General features: G+C 38.9%; 1 protein-coding gene across 1 annotated transcript in view; it reads left to right on the forward strand.

Moving 5' to 3' along the window:
• LOC123876230 (transcription factor Sox-5) overlaps positions 1–18,395 on the forward strand; it is a 191,824-nt gene that overhangs the window by 92,237 nt on the left and 81,192 nt on the right. The window contains exon 3 of the mRNA XM_045922414.1: positions 711–855. Within this exon, the coding sequence (XP_045778370.1) occupies positions 711–855 (145 nt within the window). The remainder of the gene's footprint in view (positions 1–710; positions 856–18,395) is intronic.

Raw genomic sequence — 18,395 nt, forward strand, 5'->3', positions numbered from 1 at the left:
CATACTATGACTCTACTAAAAAGGTTGTTAGCCTAAGAAATTATAATGTAGAGATTGGCTCAAAAGAGCTAGAACCCAGAGCCGTAAAGCCAGTTGACAAAAAAGTAAATAAGTAAAGAAAGCTTAAGGGGCATGAGACGGGCCTGCCCGCGAAATTCAAATTTAATTTGGTTTTTCGCATTTTTTAAACTAATACGACAACGTAGGCTTGTGGCATTTTCAATTGCGACAATGGCAGTATCATCCTCACAGGTTTATATAAAAATCTTTACTTGAAAGGGTCCAGGTTAAGAAATTAGCTGTAGTATCGACTAATTCTGACACATTGGTCGATACTAGAGCTAATTTCTTAAACTGGACTGCCATTGTCGCAATTAAAAATGCCATAAGCCTACGTTGTCGTATTAGTTTAAAATATGCGAAAAACCAAATTAAATTTGAATTTCGCGGGCAGGCTCGTCGCTTCCACGTAACTAGAAAAGAGCTGATAACTTTCAACCGGCTGAACCGATTTTCTTGGATTAGGTATAGCTAAGAACACTCTCGATCAAGCCATCTTTCAAACAAAAAAAAACTAAATTAAAATCGGTTCATTAGTTTAGGAGCTACGATGCCACAGACAGATACACAGATACACACGTCAAACTTATAACACCCCTCTTTTTGGGTCGGGGGTTGATGAGAAACTTAAAGAAACGTTTTTGTTGCAGCGAAAGACGAGGCGTCTTAGACGCAGCGGCGCTACAGGCGTTAGCTGGTGAAAGCGTGCTGGAGAAGGAGAGGCAGCTGTCAGAGATGATCTTGCAGCTTCAGATGGTGAGGGAGCAGTTGTTGGCGCAGCAGGAGCATACTAAGGTTAGTGCGTCTGCAGTAGCGATTGTTGATGAAAATGAATTTATTTATTTCACGTAGGTATACAAGACTCAACCACTGGTTCGGAAAGAAAATTCTAGTGAGTAGAGCCGGCAAGAAACTCGGTAGTTGCTCTTTTTTTTAAAACAAAATGTTATGTTAACACTACGAGTATAATTATAAGCACACACTATGTAACTATTGATTGACAATAATGATGAAATATATTAGTTATTCTATTGCTTATCAAAGGGCTATATTGTGTTCAAAGTTAAATTGTGTTTCGTGCCATGATCTTGAGTCTTTTATGGATTGTCTCGTGGTATCATCATCATCAACTGAAAAACGTTCACTTTTGGACATAGGTAACTCAACTAATTCAACTCAACTCAACTCTTTAACTCAATTAAATGTAAGACCTACTTGTACCCACATTCCAGCGAATAAACCATTATTTATTAATAAGTTATTTATTAATAGATCTCTTGTAGGGATTTCCACACGCCACAGTCTTACGCCGCATCGGATCCTTATAACTCGTTTGATGTCGTCTGCCCCACTAAGTAGAGGGTCTTCTAATGCTGCACTTTTCAGTGCGAGGTTGCATTCGAACACCTTGGGACCCCAACGTCTACTTTATAGCGGTTTTAGGAAAAACGGAACCCTTAAAGGATCACTTCGTTGTCTGTCTGCCCGTCGTGTCTGTCAAGAAACCTATAGGGTACTTCCCGTTGACCTAGAATCATGAAATTTGGCAGGTAGGTAGGTCTTATAGCACAAGTACAGGATTAAATCTGAAAACCGCGAATTTGTGGTTACATCACAATTTAATTCACTAAGTATAATAGGCTAGCGTTTGACCATAATCACACCTGATGGAAAGTGATGATGGGGCCTAAGATGTGACGTGTTTACCTAGAAGATTCCTATTTAGGGTTGTTTTAGAGATACCCGGATTGTATCCGTAATTTTAATGTAACTGTGTTGTTGTTTGTATTTTTAATTTTTACAAACCATAAACATTTTACACAGTCGTAGCAAATACTGCGAACCTAAGAATTCGCTTTGAGAGTCTAATTTCCGAGGCGAGCTGTTTTGTTTACCCTTTTTGCAAATTAAGTTTGTTGCGCCTCGATTCGACGCCGAAAGACTTTGTTGCCGGGAAAAGTTTAAATAGGGTTTGTCTGTTTGTCTGTTGTGATGTTTTTAAATTCAATTTAAATCTTTGTACAGTTGTTTGGTGTATAGAACGATAGATCCTTATGTGAGCACTGGTACAATACTTACAGTAAATAAACTACTTTTACTCTTTTAACGAATTCTCAATTTAATAATCTCTATCGAAAATCGATGAATTTTCTCGGGATTTTTATACAACCTAATTCCTCGTGCCACCAAGCGATTCAGCGTTCCGGTACGATGCCGTGTAGAAACCAAACGAGTATGGGTTTAATGAAAACTGCCATACCCCTTCCAGGTTACCCCACTTCCATTTTAGACTGCATCATTACTTACCACCAGGCGAGATTGCAGTCAAGGGCTAACTTGTATCCAAATAAAAAAAGGTCATCTCTCTCTCTCTCTCGTCTGGCTTTACAAAGATTAGCCAATGTCAAGTTTGTAGTTATCCGTAACAAGTTAGTTAAACTATACAAGTATGGACCCCGTCCGTGCTGGCGCTCGCCGACATACGCACGGCACCCCCTTAGAGCGCTTTCCAGTCAGTTTTATAAAAAAAAACACTCCAAAAAGGCAGAGCACGCCCGCCAGCTAACACCAACACAGACGAAGTCCAAATAAAGAAAAGTGATTACTAGTAGGATACACTGATCGTAGACTTTTGCCTTCAGGTATTATGGTATGCTCACCAGATCGGTTATTGACTTCTGTACAACTTTATGCCTTTAAACGGTCATAACAGATATCATGTTATGGTAATCAACTCTCATATCATATTTCATATATCGCGAGCTAAATCATTTATTAAATTTACGACCATTAAGGAACTGTTAGCTCTTTAAATATGATATTCCCCATATTGAAATAGCTTCCAAGTTAAATGCTTTTAACTTTACAGCTCTTAATTATTCAAGAATTCACATTTTGGAGACATTTTGACGTCTTGTAATATTTTTATTTGTATCTGTGCACGTAATATTTATTTATTGATTGGTTTTTATGAGATCAGAAACTCTCCTTAAATATCAAATTAATTCCATTATACCTACTTATTTACATTTTGAATCTCAAAATGTCGTAAGTTCTGATCAACCCGTTGCACTAGCGTCGTAGCTACTCTAAGAACCACTCAGAAATGTACTGGCTTTCTTTAACAGCGCTAATTTTTTTAAATATTTTCCTACTCTCTTCTACTCTCTCTTTAATTTGTTCTGTGATAAAAATATCGCTGAATTTACTTGATCTTTTATCAGAAAAACGACTAAGTATCTACAGTTCGTTTTAAAGTCAACAACTGCCTTTTATATTATAGTTTTTCTCCAAAGTGGGTTTCACAACGCCACTTTTCCTATCACAATCCCTTACAAAAGGGTGAGGACGGGCACAAAGAAGGGCACCCTTGTATTCAAATCTTTGAAATTCGTGACCTTGCATGCTAAGCGACCGTCTGGACATCGGGGTTGAATGGAATAGACGGATTTATCTCGACAAGAAACAACGTGATCAATTTTGTTAGCTTTTTTGCACCTGGGGTTTAGATTGATTCAATGTGATGCAATCATTTCAATTGGCGAGATGTGATCTTATTAGCTGCTTGTTTGGAAATTTCGATAATCATGTCGAAATTTCGTAAGTTTTGACATACCTATTGGCGTCACTCAGAAAAGCAGGTATTGTTTAAACATTTTTATCGAATTATTAGAATGTCCTCCCAAAACCTACGCAAATAACACAGGTTCAATGCGTATCTGAGAGTTTTCCGAGAGTTACAAAAAGTAGAAAATAAGTACTTAAGTAAAGAAGAAAAGTAAAGCTTATTAGAAGTAAAGAAATTACTTAAATAACAAATTACCAAAGCTCGCCTGGGTAAAGATAAGTAAGTTTAAATTAAAATACATATTTATAGTGCGTTTTGAATTATAATCAAACAGTAACCATAAAAAATAGGACTTTTATGTTCCTAAACAAGTTTTCAAAAATAAACAAAGTTCACACGCACCTTTCATTGTATCGGAACCAATAGATAAAGAAAGATTCGCAAAAACAGCATCGTGCATTTCCGCATTACAAAAAAAAAACACTCATATCATAGGTTCATCAATTTAAACGCTACTCATAAAGCATAAAAGGTAAAAAAGGCTTATACAAAAACTAGTGTTTTGCTCGGTGCGCGAGCTGCTAAAGCAGCTCGCGTGACGTGGTTGGGTTAACTTTATTATACTAAACCAAATTTATTTATTAAGATTCAAAATTCACCCCAAAAACACCATAAAACGACACCCATATCGATTTTTTTCTTAAAAAATGCATGACCGCCATCTTGGATTTCAAAATAAATGTCGTTATCAAAATCAGCACCCTGGGAAACTCTGAAAACGACATCCATATCATTTTTTATAAAAACCGGGTAGTTGAGGTTAATAAAGTAGGGTGCGTGGGTGCGCGGACCACTAAAGTGGTCCGCGAGCATGCAGAGTTTGTTCCATTGAGTAGACCTCCGGACCCTGATCATCTTTTGCGAAGAAACCACTCTTCCATCTTTTATAGCCTCCGAGATAGACAACGACGAAATTTGTACGGCGGCCATCTTGTTTTTCCAAAATTTTCCACTTTTTCTATTAATCGTTTACTACGTTCTTCAAAGATTGCGAGTTTCAATGAAATCGGTTAGAAAACAAAAGAGTCACAAAAATCATATAGGCCGCCATCTTGTTTTTCTGAAATGTCATAATTTTTCCCTACTCGCCTCGCCCACCCGAACACATCTCCCCTGCATTATCGTATCGTTTTCCGTCTCTTTCTAGGAGAATGAGACATTCAATATTCGCCATACAAAACGTATGGGAAAATAAATTCCGCCATTTTGAATTTTTTTTCTATTCATCAATTAGACCTTTGGATCCTGATCCTCTTTTGCCAAGAAACCGCACCTCCATCTTTTATACCCTCCGAGCTGGACGCCGGCGAAATTTGTATGGCGGCCATCTTTTCTTCGCCATTTTGAATTTTTTTTCAGCTTTTTGGCAATTGGATGATGTCATGAATGACATTTGGTCGAGCACCCCCCACCTATCTTCAATACCTTGAGTGGACCCTTCACCCGTCTCCGACATCCTCGATCATCAGCTATTTCCAAATTTTTCCTCGATTTTTTTTTTGTTTTCTATACGAAACCATCAGTGAAAAAAAAAAATTTCATACAAAATTTTACAGGAGGAGTTTTTGGGGAAAATCTCGAAAATCTCCCCAAATGTGGCAGCACTGTTTACATAATTCGATACTGCTGGTTGAGTCACACAATCGATTGATACATCTCGACTTTCCAAAATGTTGCCAACTGCCTCAAAAACGTGGTCAAAATTTCGAAAAATAAAAAAAAATACAAAATGGCCGTCAACTCGTTTCACAGGAAGATTTTACACGGTTTCATAATTTTCCTATTAACTACAGGATATACCGCGCCCGATGACGTTTCAATCTTTCCTCTCACTCGCACCCACGCGAAAGGGGATACCGTGAAAAAGACCGTGTCGAAAATCACTTTTACTTTGATAAATTCCAGTGTTGCCAGTCTCCGGTGACAAAAATACACAAATGTCATTTGTACGAGCAAAATACGTAATCACTCATACTCGGATTTTGCTAAAAGTGCGTATTTCGATTTTTTACAATTTCCCGAAAATCTTGAAATTTCCCTGAAAAGTGGGTAATTTTTTTCCCACCGATCTATACCTCGAGTCTATACGTACAATCGCTTCATAGAACCCGAATCGCTCCGATGTTGCCAACTTTGAGATATTTAACTTTTAAAATTGCATTTTTTCGTACCTCGAACAAAACGGCCGCCATGACAGTCGCCATTTTGAATTTTTAAAAACCACTCCCGTTCTGTCAAAATTCAGGATCATTGTGAGCGAAACAAGAAAAAAATAATTATCCTTGACTACCCCGTTTGGGATCTGTGGCGCCGCGGTTCGGGGTCGAAAAATCAAAATTTTGAAAACGCTACGGTTCGGCCGCCATCTTGTTTTTTCAATTTTTTCGACATTTCCCATTAATCGTTTACTATTTTCTTCAAAGATTGCAAAATTCAACGAAATCGGTTGGAAAACAACGGAGCTGCAAAAATCACCTCGGCCGCCATCTTGTTTTTCTGAAATGTCATAATTTTTCCCCAGAGGGTTCCCGAATCCAAACACATCTCCCCTACATCATTATATCATTTTCCGTCTCTTTCTAGGAGAACAATTATGTCAATGAGTCAGTCAGTGAGTGGTAATCGAGCTATATATAGTATAATTTTGCTCGGTGCGCGAGCTGCTAAAGCAGCTCGCGTGACGTGGTTAGGTTGATAAGTATTAAAACGAATTTATTTATTAAGATTCAAAATTCACCCCAAAAACACTATAAAACGACACCCAAATCGATTTTTTTCTTAAAAAATGCATGACCGCCATCTTGGATTTCAAAATAAATGTCGTTATCAAAATCAGCACCCTGGGAAACTCTGAAAACGACATCCATATCATTTTTTATAAAAACGGGGTAGTTGAGGTTAATAAAGTAGGGTGCGTGGGTGCGCGGACCACTAAAGTGGTCCACGAGCATGCAGAGTTTGTTCCATTGAGTAGACCTCCGGACCCTGATCATCTTTTGCGAAGAAACCACTCTTCCATCTTTTATAGCCTCCGAGATAGACACCGACGAAATTTGTATGGCGGCCATCTTGATTTTCCAAAATTTTCCACTTTTCCTATTAATCGTTTACTACATTCTTCAAAGATTGCGAGTTTCAACGAAATCGGTTGGAAAACAAAAGAGTTGCAAAAATCATGTCGGTCGCCATCTTGTTTTTCTAAAATATCATAATTTTTCCCTACTCATATCGTGCACCCAAACATATCTCCCGAACATCATCGTATCGTTTATTGTTTCTTTCTAGGAGAACAAAACATAAAATATTCGCCATACAAAATGTATGGAAAAATAAATTCCGCCATTTTGAATTTTTTTTCTATTCATCGAGTAGACCTTCGGACCCTGATCATCTCTTGCCAAGAAACCACACTTCCATCTTTTATACCCTCCGAGCTGGACACCGGCGAAATTTGTATGGCGGCCATCTTTTCTTCGCCATTTTGAATTTTTTTTCAGCTTTTTGGCAATTGGATGACGTCATGAATGACATTTGCTCGAGCACCCCCCGCCTATCTTCAATACCTTAAGCGGGCCCTCCACCCGTCTCCGAAACCCTCAATCATCAGCTCTCTCCATAATTTTGGCTTACTAAGTTTTTGTTTTCTATACGAGACCATCAGTGAAAAAAAAATTTTTCATACAAAATTTTACAGGAGTTTCTTAGTTGAAAATCTCGAAAATCTCCCCAAAAGTGGCAACACCGGTTGCATATCTCCATACTGCCAGCCGAGATACACAATCGATTCATACATATTGACTTTCCAAAATGTTGCCAACTGCCTCAAAAACGTGATCAAAATTTCGAAAAATTAAAAAAAATACAAAATGGCCGCCAACTCGTTTCACAGAAAGATTTTACACGGTTTCATAATTTTTCTATTAACTGCAGGATATACCGCTCCCGATGACGTTTCAATCTCTCATCTCGCTCGCACCCAGGCGAACCGATCGCCCCTAAAAAAGACCATGTCGAAAATCACTTTTTCTTTGATAAATTCCAGTGTTGCCAGTCTCCGGCGACAAAAATACCCAAATGTCATTTGTACGAGCAAAACACGTAATCACTCATACTCGGATTTTGCTAAAAGTGCGTATTTCGATTTTTTACAATTTCCCGAAAATCTTGAAATTTCCCTAAAAATGGGGTAATTTTTTCCCACCGATCTATACCTCGAGTCTATACGTACAACCGCTTCATAGAAGCCGAATCGCTCCGATGTTGCCAACTTTGAGATATTTAACTTTTAAAATTGCGTTTTTTCGTACCTCTAACAAAACGGCCGCCACGACAGCCGCCATCTTGAATTTTTTAAAACCACTCCCGTTCTGTCAAAATACAGGATAATCGTGGGCGAAACACGAAAAAATAGTTATCCTCGACTACCCCGTCTTGGATCTGTGGCGCCGCGGTTCGGGGTCGAAAAATGAAAATTTTGAAAACGCTACGGCTCGGCCGCCATCTTGTTTTTCCAATTTTTTCTACATTTTCTGTTAACCGTTTACTACATTCTTTAATAGTTGCGAGTTTGAACGGAGTCCCTTAAAAAACAAAGGAGCTGCAAAAATCACCTCGGCCGCCATCTTGTTTTTCCGAAATGTCATAATTTTTCCCCAGTAGACTCCCCCATCCGAACACAACTCCCCTACATCACTATATCATTTTCCTTCTCTTTCTAGGAGAACAATTATGTCAATGAGTGAGTGAGTGGTAATTGAGCTATATATAGTACTAGTGTTTTGCTCGGTGCGCGAGCTGCTAAAGCAGCTCGCGTGACGTGGTTAGGTTGATAAGTATTAAAACGAATTTATTTATAAAGATTCAAAATTCACCCCAAAAACACCATAAAACGACACCCATATCGATTTTTTTCTTAAAAAATGCATGACCGCCATCTTGGATTTCAAAATAAATGTCGTTATCAAAATCAGCACCCTGGGAAACTCTGAAAACGACATCCATATCATTTTTTATAAAAACGGGGTAGTTGAGGTTAATAAAGTAGGGTGCGTGGGTGCGCGGACCACTAAAGTGGTCCGCGAGCATGCAGAGTTTGTTCCATTGAGTAGACCTCCGGACCCTGATCATCTTTTGCGAAGAAACCACTCTTCCATCTTTTATAGCCTCCGAGATAGACAACGACGAAATTTGTACGGCGGCCATCTTGTTTATCCAAAATTTTCCACTTTTTTTATTAATCGTTTACTACTTTCTTCATAGGTTGCGAGTTTCAACGAAATCGGTTGGAAAACAAAAGAGTTGCAAAAATCACGTCGGTCGCCATCTTGTTTTTCTGAAATGTCATAATTTTTCCCTACTCGCCTCCCCCACCCGAACACATCTCTCCTACATTATCGTATCGTTTTCCGTCTCTTTCTAGGAGAATGAGACATTCAATATTCGCCATACAAAATGTATGGGAAAATAATTTCCGCCATTTTGAATTTTTTTTCTATTCATCGAGTAGACCTTTGGATCCTGATCCTCTTTTGCCAAGAAACCACACCTCCATCTTTTATACCCTCCGAGCTGGACGCCGGCGAAATTTGTATGGCGGCCATCTTTTCTTCGCCATTTTGAATTTTTTTTCAGCTTTTTGGCAATTGGATGATGTCATAAATGACATTTGGTCGAGCACCCCCCACCTATCTTCAATACCTTGAGCGGACCCTTCACCCGTCTCCGACATCCTCGATCATCAGCTATTTCCAAATTTTTCCTCGATTTTTTTTTTGTTTTCTATACGAAACCATCAGTGAAAAAAAAAAATTCATACAAAATTTTACAGGAGGAGTTTTTGGGGAAAATCTCGAAAATCTCCCCAAATGTGGCAACACTGTTTACATATTTCGATACTGCTGGTTGAGTCACACAATTGATTGATACATGTCGACTTTCCAAAATGTTGCCAACTGCCTCAAAAACGTGATCAAAATTTCGGAAAATTTGAAGAAAATACAAAATGGCCACCAACTTTTTTTGCAGAAGCAAATTAGATAATTTTACAACTTTCCCATTAACTACAGGATATACCGCTCCCGATGACGGTTCAATCTCTCCTCTCGCTTGCACCCACGCGAAACGATCGCCCCTAAAAAAAGACCACGTCGAAAATAACTTTTTTTTGATAAATTCCAGTGTTGCTAGTCTCCGGCGACAAAAATACCCGAATGTCATTTGTACGAGCAAAACACATAATCGCTCATACTCGGATTTTGCGAAAAGTCCGTATTTCGATTTTTTACATTTTCCCCAAAATCTTGAAATTTCCCGAAAAATGGGGTAATTTTTCCCCACCAATCTATACTTCAAGTTTATACGTACAATCGCTTCATAGAAGCCGAATCGCTTCGATGTTGCCAAGTTTGAGATATTCGAATTTTAAAATTGCGTTTTTTCGTACCTCTAACATAATGGCCGCCACAACAGCCGCCATCTTGAATTTTTAAAAACCACTCCCATTCCGTCAAAATTCAGGATAATCGTAGACAAAACCAGAAAAAATTTATTAGTTTCAATTTCCCGTTTTGGATCTGTGGCGCCGCGGTTCGGGGTCGAAAATTCAAAATTTTCAAAACGCTACGGCTCGGCCGCCATCTTGATTTTTCAGTTTTTTTCACATTTTCTGTTAACCGTTTACTACATTCTTTAATAGTTTCGAATTTGAACGGAGTCCCTTAAAAAACAAAGGAGCTGCAAAAATCACGACGGCCGCCATCTTGTTTTTCCGAAATGTCATAATTTTTCCCCAGTCGAATCCCGCATCCGAACACATCTCCCCTACATCATTATATCATTTTCCTTCTCTTTCTAGGAGAACAATTATGTCAATGAGTCAGTGAGTGGTAATCGAGCTATATATAGTATAACTAGTGTTTTGCTCGGTGCGCGAGCTGCTAAAGCAGCTCGCGTGACGTGGTTGGGTTAACTTTATTATACTAAACCAAATTTATTTATTAAGATTCAAAATTCACCCCAAAAACCCATGAAACGACACCCATGTCAATTTTTTCTTAAAAAGTGCATGTTCGCCATCTTGAATTTCAAAATAAATGTTGTTACCAAAATCAGCACCCCGGAAAGCTCTGAAAACTACATCCATATCATTTTTTGTAAAAACGGGGTAGTTGAGGTTAATAAAGTAGGGTGCGTGGGTGCGCGGACCACTAAAGTGGTCCGCGAGCATGCAGAGTTTGTTTCACCGAGTAGACCTTCGGACCCTGATCATCTTTTGCCAAGAAACCACTCTTCCATCTTTTATATTCTCCGAGATAGACATCGACGAAATTTATACGGCGGCCATCTTGTTTTTCCAAAATTTTCCACTTTTTCTATTAATCGTTTACTACATTCTTCAAAGATTGCGAGTTTCAACGAAATCGGTTGGAAAACAAAAGAGTTATAAAAATCATATAGGCCGCCATCTTGTTTTTCTGAAATGTCATAATTTTCCCCTACTCATATCGCGCATCCGAACATATCTTCCATACATCAATGTATCGTTTTCCGTCTCTTTCTAGGAGAATGAGACATTCATAATCGCCATACAAAATGTATGGAAAAATAAATTCCGCCATTTTGAATTTTTTTTCTATTCATCGAGTAGACCTTCGGATCCTGATCATCTCTTGCCAAGAAACCTTACTTCCATCTTTTATACCCTCCGAGCTTGACACCAGCGAAATTTGTATGGCGGCCATCTTTTTTTCGCCATTTCGAATTTTTTTTCAGCTTTTTGGCAATTGGATGACGTCATGAATGACATTTGCTCGAGCACCCCCCACCTATCTGCAATACCTTAAGCGGGCCCTTCACCCGTCTCAGATATCCTCAATCATCAGCTCTCTCCATAATTTTGGCTTACTAACTTTTTGTTTTCTATACGACACCATCAGTGAAAAAAAAATTTTTCATACAAAATTTTACAGGAGTTTCTTAGTTGAAAATCTCGAAAATCTCCCCAAAAGTGGCAACACCGGTTGCACATCTCGATACTGCCAGCCGAGATACACAATCGATTCATACATATTGACTTTCCAAAATGTTGCCAACTGCCTCAAAAACGTGATCAAAATTTCGAAAAATTCAAAAAATTACAAAATGGCCGCCAACTCGTTTTGCAAAAATAAATTACATCGTTGTACAACTTTTCCAATAACTACAGGATATACCGCTCCCGATGACGTTTCAATCTCTCCTCTCGCTCGCACCCACGCGAAACGATCGCCCCTGAAAAAAGACCACGTCGAAAATCAATTTTTCTTTGATAAATTCCAGTGTTGCCAGTCTTCGGCGACAAAAATACCCAAATGTCATTTGTACGAGCAAAACACATAATCGCTCATACTCAGATTTTTCAAAAAGCCCGTATTTCGATTTTTTACAATTTCCCGAAAATCTTGAAATTTCCCCAAAAAATGGGGTAATATTTTTCCTCCAATCTATACCTCGAGCCTATACGTACAATCGCTTCATAGAAGCCGAATCGCTCCGATGTTGCCAACTTTGAGATATTCAACTTTTAAAATTGCGTTTTTTCGTACCTCTAACATAACGGCCGCCACGACAGCCGCCATCTTGAATTTTTGAAAACCACTCCCGTTTTGTCAAAATACAGGATAATCGTGGGCGAAACAAGAAAAAATAATTATCATCAATTACCCAGTTTCGGATCTGTGGCGCCGCGGTTCGGGGTCGAAAAATCAAAATTTTTAAAACGCTACGGCTCGGCCGCCATCTTGTTTTTCCAATTTTTTCTACTTTTTCTGTTAACCGTTTACTACATTCTTTAATAGTTGCGAGTTTGAACGGAGTCCCTTAAAAAACAAAGGAGCTGCAAAAATCACGTCGGCCGCCATCTTGTTTTTCCGAAATGTCATAATTTTTCCCCAGTCGACTCCCCCATCCGAACACAACTCCCCCACATCACTATATCATTTTCCGTCTCTTTCTAGGAGAACAATTATGTCAATGAGTCAGTGGTAATTGAGCTATATATAGTATAACTAGTGTTTTGCTCGGTGCGCGAGCTGCTAAAGCAGCTCGCGTGACGTGGGTGGGTTGACAATTATTGAAACGATAGTATTTATTAAGATACAAAATTAACCGCGAAAACACAATAAAACGACACCCATATCGATTTTTTTCTTAAAAAATGCATGACCGCCATCTTGGATTTCAAAATAAATGTCGTTATCAAAATCAGCACCCTGGGAAACTCTGAAAACGACATCCATATCATTTTTTATAAAAACCGGGTAGTTGAGGTTAATAAAGTAGGGTGCGTGGGTGCGCGGACCACTAAAGTGGTCCGCGAGCATGCAGAGTTTGTTCCACCGAGTAGACCTTCGGACCCTGATCATCTTTTGCCAAGAAACCACTCTTCCATCTTTTATAGCCTCCGAGATAGACACCGACGAAATTTGTACGGCGGCCATCTTGTTTTTCCAAAATTTTCCACTTTTTCTATTAATCGTTTCCTACATTCTTTAAAGATTGCGAGTTTCAACGAAATCGGTTGGAAAACAAAAGAGTTGCAAAAATCATATAGGCCGCCATCTTGTTTTTCTGAAATGTCGTAATTTTTCCCTACTTGCCTCCCCCACCTGAACACATCTCCCCTACATTATCGTATCGTTTTCTGTCTCTTTCTAGGAGAATGAGACATTCAATATTCGCCATACAAAATGTATGGGAAAATAAATTCCGCCATTTTTAATTTTTTTTCTATTCATCGAGTAGACCTTTGGATCTTGATCCTCTTTTGCCGAGAAACCGCACCTCCATCTTTTATACCCTCCGAGCTGGACGCCGGCGAAATTTGTATGGCGGCCATCTTTTCTTCGCCATTTTGAATTTTTTTTCAGCTTTTTGGCAATTGGATGATGTCATGAATGACATTTGGTCGAGCACCCCCCACCTATCTTCAATACCTTGAGCGGACCCTTCACCCGTCTCCGACATCCTCGATCATCAGCTATTTCCAAATTTTTCCTCGATTTTTTTTTTGTTTTCTATACGAAACCATCAGTGAAAAAAAAAAATTTCATACAAAATTTTACAGGAGGAGTTTTTGGGGAAAATCTCGAAAATCTCCCCAAATGTGGCAACACTGTTTACATATTTCGATACTGCTGGTTGAGTCACACAATCGATTCATACATACTGACTTTCCAAAATGTTGCCAATTGCCTCAAAAACGTGGTCAAAATTTCGAAAAATAAAAAAAAATACAAAATGGCCGTCAACTCGTTTCACAGGAAGATTTTACACGGTTTCATAATTTTCCTATTAACTACAGGATATACCGCGCCCGATGACGTTTCAATCTTTCCTCTCACTCGCACCCACACGAAAGGGGATACCGTGAAAAAGACCGTGTCGAAAATCACTTTTACTTTGATAAATTCCAGTGTTGCCAGTCTCCGGTGACAAAAATACCCAAATGTCATTTGTACGAGCAAAACACGTAATCACTCATACTCGGATTTTGCGAAAAGTCCGTATTTCGATTTTTTACAATTTCCCGAAAATCTTGAAATTTCCCGAAAAATGGGGTACTTTTTTCCCACCGATCTATACCTCGAGCCTATACGTACAATCGCTTCATAGAAGCCGAATCGCTCCGATGTTGCCAACTTTGAGATATTTAACTTTTAAAATTGCGTTTTTTCGTACCTCGAACAAAACGGCCGCCATGACAGTCGCCATTTTGAATTTTTAAAAACCACTCCCGTTCTGTCAAAATTCAGGATCATTGTGAGCGAAACAAGAAAAAAATAATTATCCTCGACTACCCCGTTTCGGATCTGTGGCGCCGCGGTTCGGGGTCGAAAAATCAAAATTTTGAAAACGCTACGGCTCGGCCGCCATCTTGTTTTTCCAATTTTTTCCACATTTTTTCTTAATCATTTACTACTTTCTACAAAGTTTGCAAAACTCAACAAAATCGGTTGGAAAACAACGGAGCTGCAAAAATCACGTCGGCCGCCATCTTGTTTTTCCGAAAAGTCATAATTTTTCCCCAGAGGGTTCCCGAATCCAAACAGATCTTCCCTACATCACTATATCATTTTCCTTCTCTTTCTAGGAGAACAATTATGTCAATGAGTGAGTCAGTGAGTGGTAATCGAGCTATATATAGTATAATAACTAGCTTTTGCTCGGTGCGCGAGCTGCTAAAGCAGCTCGCGTGACGTGGTAAGGTTAACTTTATTATATAAAATCAAATTGATTTATTAAGATACATAATTCACCCCGAAAAAACCCATAAAATGACAGGCATTTCTATTTTTTGTAGAAAATGTAAGTCCGCCATCTTGGATTTGAAAATAAATGTCATTATCAAAATCAGCACCCTGGAAAACCCTGAAAACGACATCCATATTATTTTTTGTAAAAACGGGGTAGTTGAGGTTAATAAAGTAGGGTGCGTGGGTGCGCGGACCACTAAAGTGGTCCGCGAGCATGCAGAGTTTGTTCCACCGAGTAGAGCTTCGGACCCTGATCATCTTTTGCCATGAAACCACTCTTCCATCTTTTATAGCTTCCGAGATAGACACCGACGAAATTTGTACGGCGGCCATCTTGTTTTTCCAAAATTTTCCACTTTTCCTATTAATCGTTTACTACGTTCTTCAAAGATTGCGAGTTTCAACGAAATCGGTTAGAAAACAAAAGAGTTGAAAAAATCACGTCGGTCGCCATTTTGTTTTTCTGAAATGTTATAATTTTTTCCTACACGCCTTCCCCACCCAAACACATCTCCCCTACATTATCGTATCGTTTACATCCGATATTCACCATACAAAATGTATGGGAGAATAAATTCCGCCATTTTGAATTTTTTTTCTATTCATCGAGTAGACCTTCGGACCCTTATCATCTCTTGCCAAGAAACCACACTTCCATCTTTTATACCCTCCGAGCTGGACACCGGCGAAATTTGTATGGCGGCCATCTTTTCTTCGCCATTTTGAATTTTTTTTCAGGTTTTTGGCAATTGGATGACGTCATGAATGACATTTGCTCGAGCACCCCCCACCTATCTTCAATACCTTAAGCGGGCCCTTCACCCGTCTCCGATATCCTCAATCATCAGCTCTCTCCATAATTTTGGCTTACTAAGTTTTTGTTTTCTATACAACACCATCAGTGAAAAAAAAATTTTTCATACAAAATTTTACAGGAGTTTCTTAGTTGAAAATCTCGAAAATCTCCCCAAAAGTGGCAACACCGATTGCATATCTCCATACTGTCAGCCGAGATACACAATCGATTCATACATATTGACTTTCCAACATGTTGCCAACTGCCTCAAAAACGTGGTCAAAATTTCGAAAAATTAAAAAAAATACAAAATGGCCGCCAACTGGTTTTACAGAAATAAATTACATCGTTGTACAACTTTTCCAATAACTACAGGATACACCGCTCCCGATAACGTTGCAATCTCTCCTCTCGCTCGCACCCACGTGAAACGATCGCCCCTGAAAAAACACCACGTCGAAAATCACTTTTTCTTTGATAAATTCCAGTGTTGCCAGTCTTCGGCGACAAAAATACCCAAATGTCATTTGTACGAGCAAAACACGTAATCGCTCATACTCAGATATTTCAAAAAGCCCGTATTTCGATTTTTTTCAATTTCCCGAAAATCTTGAAAATTCCCCAAAAAATGGGGTAATTTTTTTCCTCCAATCTATACCTCGAGCTTATATATACAATCGCTTCATAGAAGCCGAATCGCTCCGATGTTGCCAACCTTGGGATATTTAACTTTTAAAATTGCGTTTTTTCGTACCTCTAACATAATGGCCGCCACGACAGCCGCCATCTTGAATTTTTAAAAACCACTCCCATTTCGTCAAAATTAAGGATAATCATAGACGAAACCAGAAAAAAATTATTAGTTTCAATTTCCCGTTTCGGATCTGTGGCGCCGCGGTTCGGGGTCGAAAAATCAAAATTTTGAAAACGCTACGGCTCGGCCGCCATCTTGTTTTTCCAATTTTTTTCACATTTTCCGTTAACCGTTTACTACATTCTTTAATATTTGCGAGTTTGAACGGAGTCCCTTAAAAAGCAAAAGAGCTGCAAAAATCACGTCGGCCGCCATCTTGTTTTTCCGAAATGTCATAATTTTTCCCCAGTCGACTCCCCCACCCGAACACATCTCCCCTACATCACTATATCATTTTCCTTCTCTTTCTAGGAGAACAATTATGTCAATGAGTCAGTCAGTGGTAATCGAGCTATATTCTATACTAGTGTTTTGCTCGGTGCGCGAGCTGCTAAAGCAGCTCACGTGACGTGGTAAGGTTAACTTTTATTATATAAAACCAAATTGATTTATTAAGATAATTCACCCCGAAAAACCCCATAAAATGACAGGCATTTCTATTTTTTGTAGAAAATGTAAGCCCGCCATCTTGGATTTGAAAATAAATGTCATTATCAAAATCAGCACCCTGGAAACCCTGAAAACGATATCCATATTATTTTTTGTAAATTAGGATAATAAGTTAGTAGGGTGCGTGGGTGCGCGGACCACTAAAGTGGTCCGCGAGCATGCAGAGTTTGTTCCACCGAGTAGACCTTCGGACCCTGATCATCTTTTGCCAAGAAACCATTCTTCCATCTTTTATAGCCTCCGAGATTGACACCGACGAAATTTGTACGGCGGCCATCTTGTTTTTCCAAAATTTTCCACTTTTTCTATTAATCGTTTACTACATTCTTCAAAGATTGCGAGTTTCAACGAAATCGGTTGGAAAACAAAAGAGTTGCAAAAATCATATAGGCCGCCATCTTGTTTTTCTGAAATGTCATAATTTTTCCCTACTCATATCGCGCTTCAAAACATATCTCCCCTACATTATCGTATCGTTTTCCGTCTCTTTCTAGGAGAATGAGACATTCAATATTCGCCATACAAAATGTATGGGAAAATAAATTCCGCCATTTTGAATTTTTTTTCTATTCATCGAGTAGACCTTTGGATCCTGATCCTCTTTTTCCAAGAAACCACACCTCCATCTTTTATACCCTCCGAGCTGGACGCCGGCGAAATTTGTATGGCGGCCATCTTTTCTTCGCCATTTTGAATTTTTTTTCAGCTTTTTGGCAATTGGATGATGTCATGAATGACATTTGGTCGAGCACCCCCCACCTATCTTCAATACCTTGAGCGGACCCTTCACCCGTCTCCGAAACCCTCAATCATCAGCTCTCTCCATAATTTTGGCTCACTAAGTTTTTGTTTTCTATACGACACCATCAGTGAAAAAAAATTTTTTCATACAAAATTTTACAGGAGTTTTCTAGTTGAAAATCTCGAAAATCTCCCCAAAAGTGGCAACACCGGTTGCATATCTTCATACTGCCAGCCGAGATACACAATCGATTCATACATACTGACTTTCCAAAATGTTGCCAACTGCCTCAAAAACGTGATCAAAATTTCGAAAAATTAAAAAAAATACAAAATGGCCGCCAACTCGTTTCACAGAAAAATTTTACACGGTTTCATAATTTTCCTATTAACTACATGATATACCGCGCCCGATGACGTTTCAATCTTTCCTCTCGCTCGCACCCACGCGAAAGGGGATACCGTGAAAAAGACCGTGTCGAAAATCACTTTTACTTTGATAAATTCCAGTGTTGC

The sequence above is a fragment of the Maniola jurtina genome, chromosome 21, assembly GCF_905333055.1.
Source record: "Maniola jurtina chromosome 21, ilManJurt1.1, whole genome shotgun sequence".
Classification (NCBI taxonomy): domain Eukaryota; kingdom Metazoa; phylum Arthropoda; class Insecta; order Lepidoptera; family Nymphalidae; genus Maniola; species Maniola jurtina.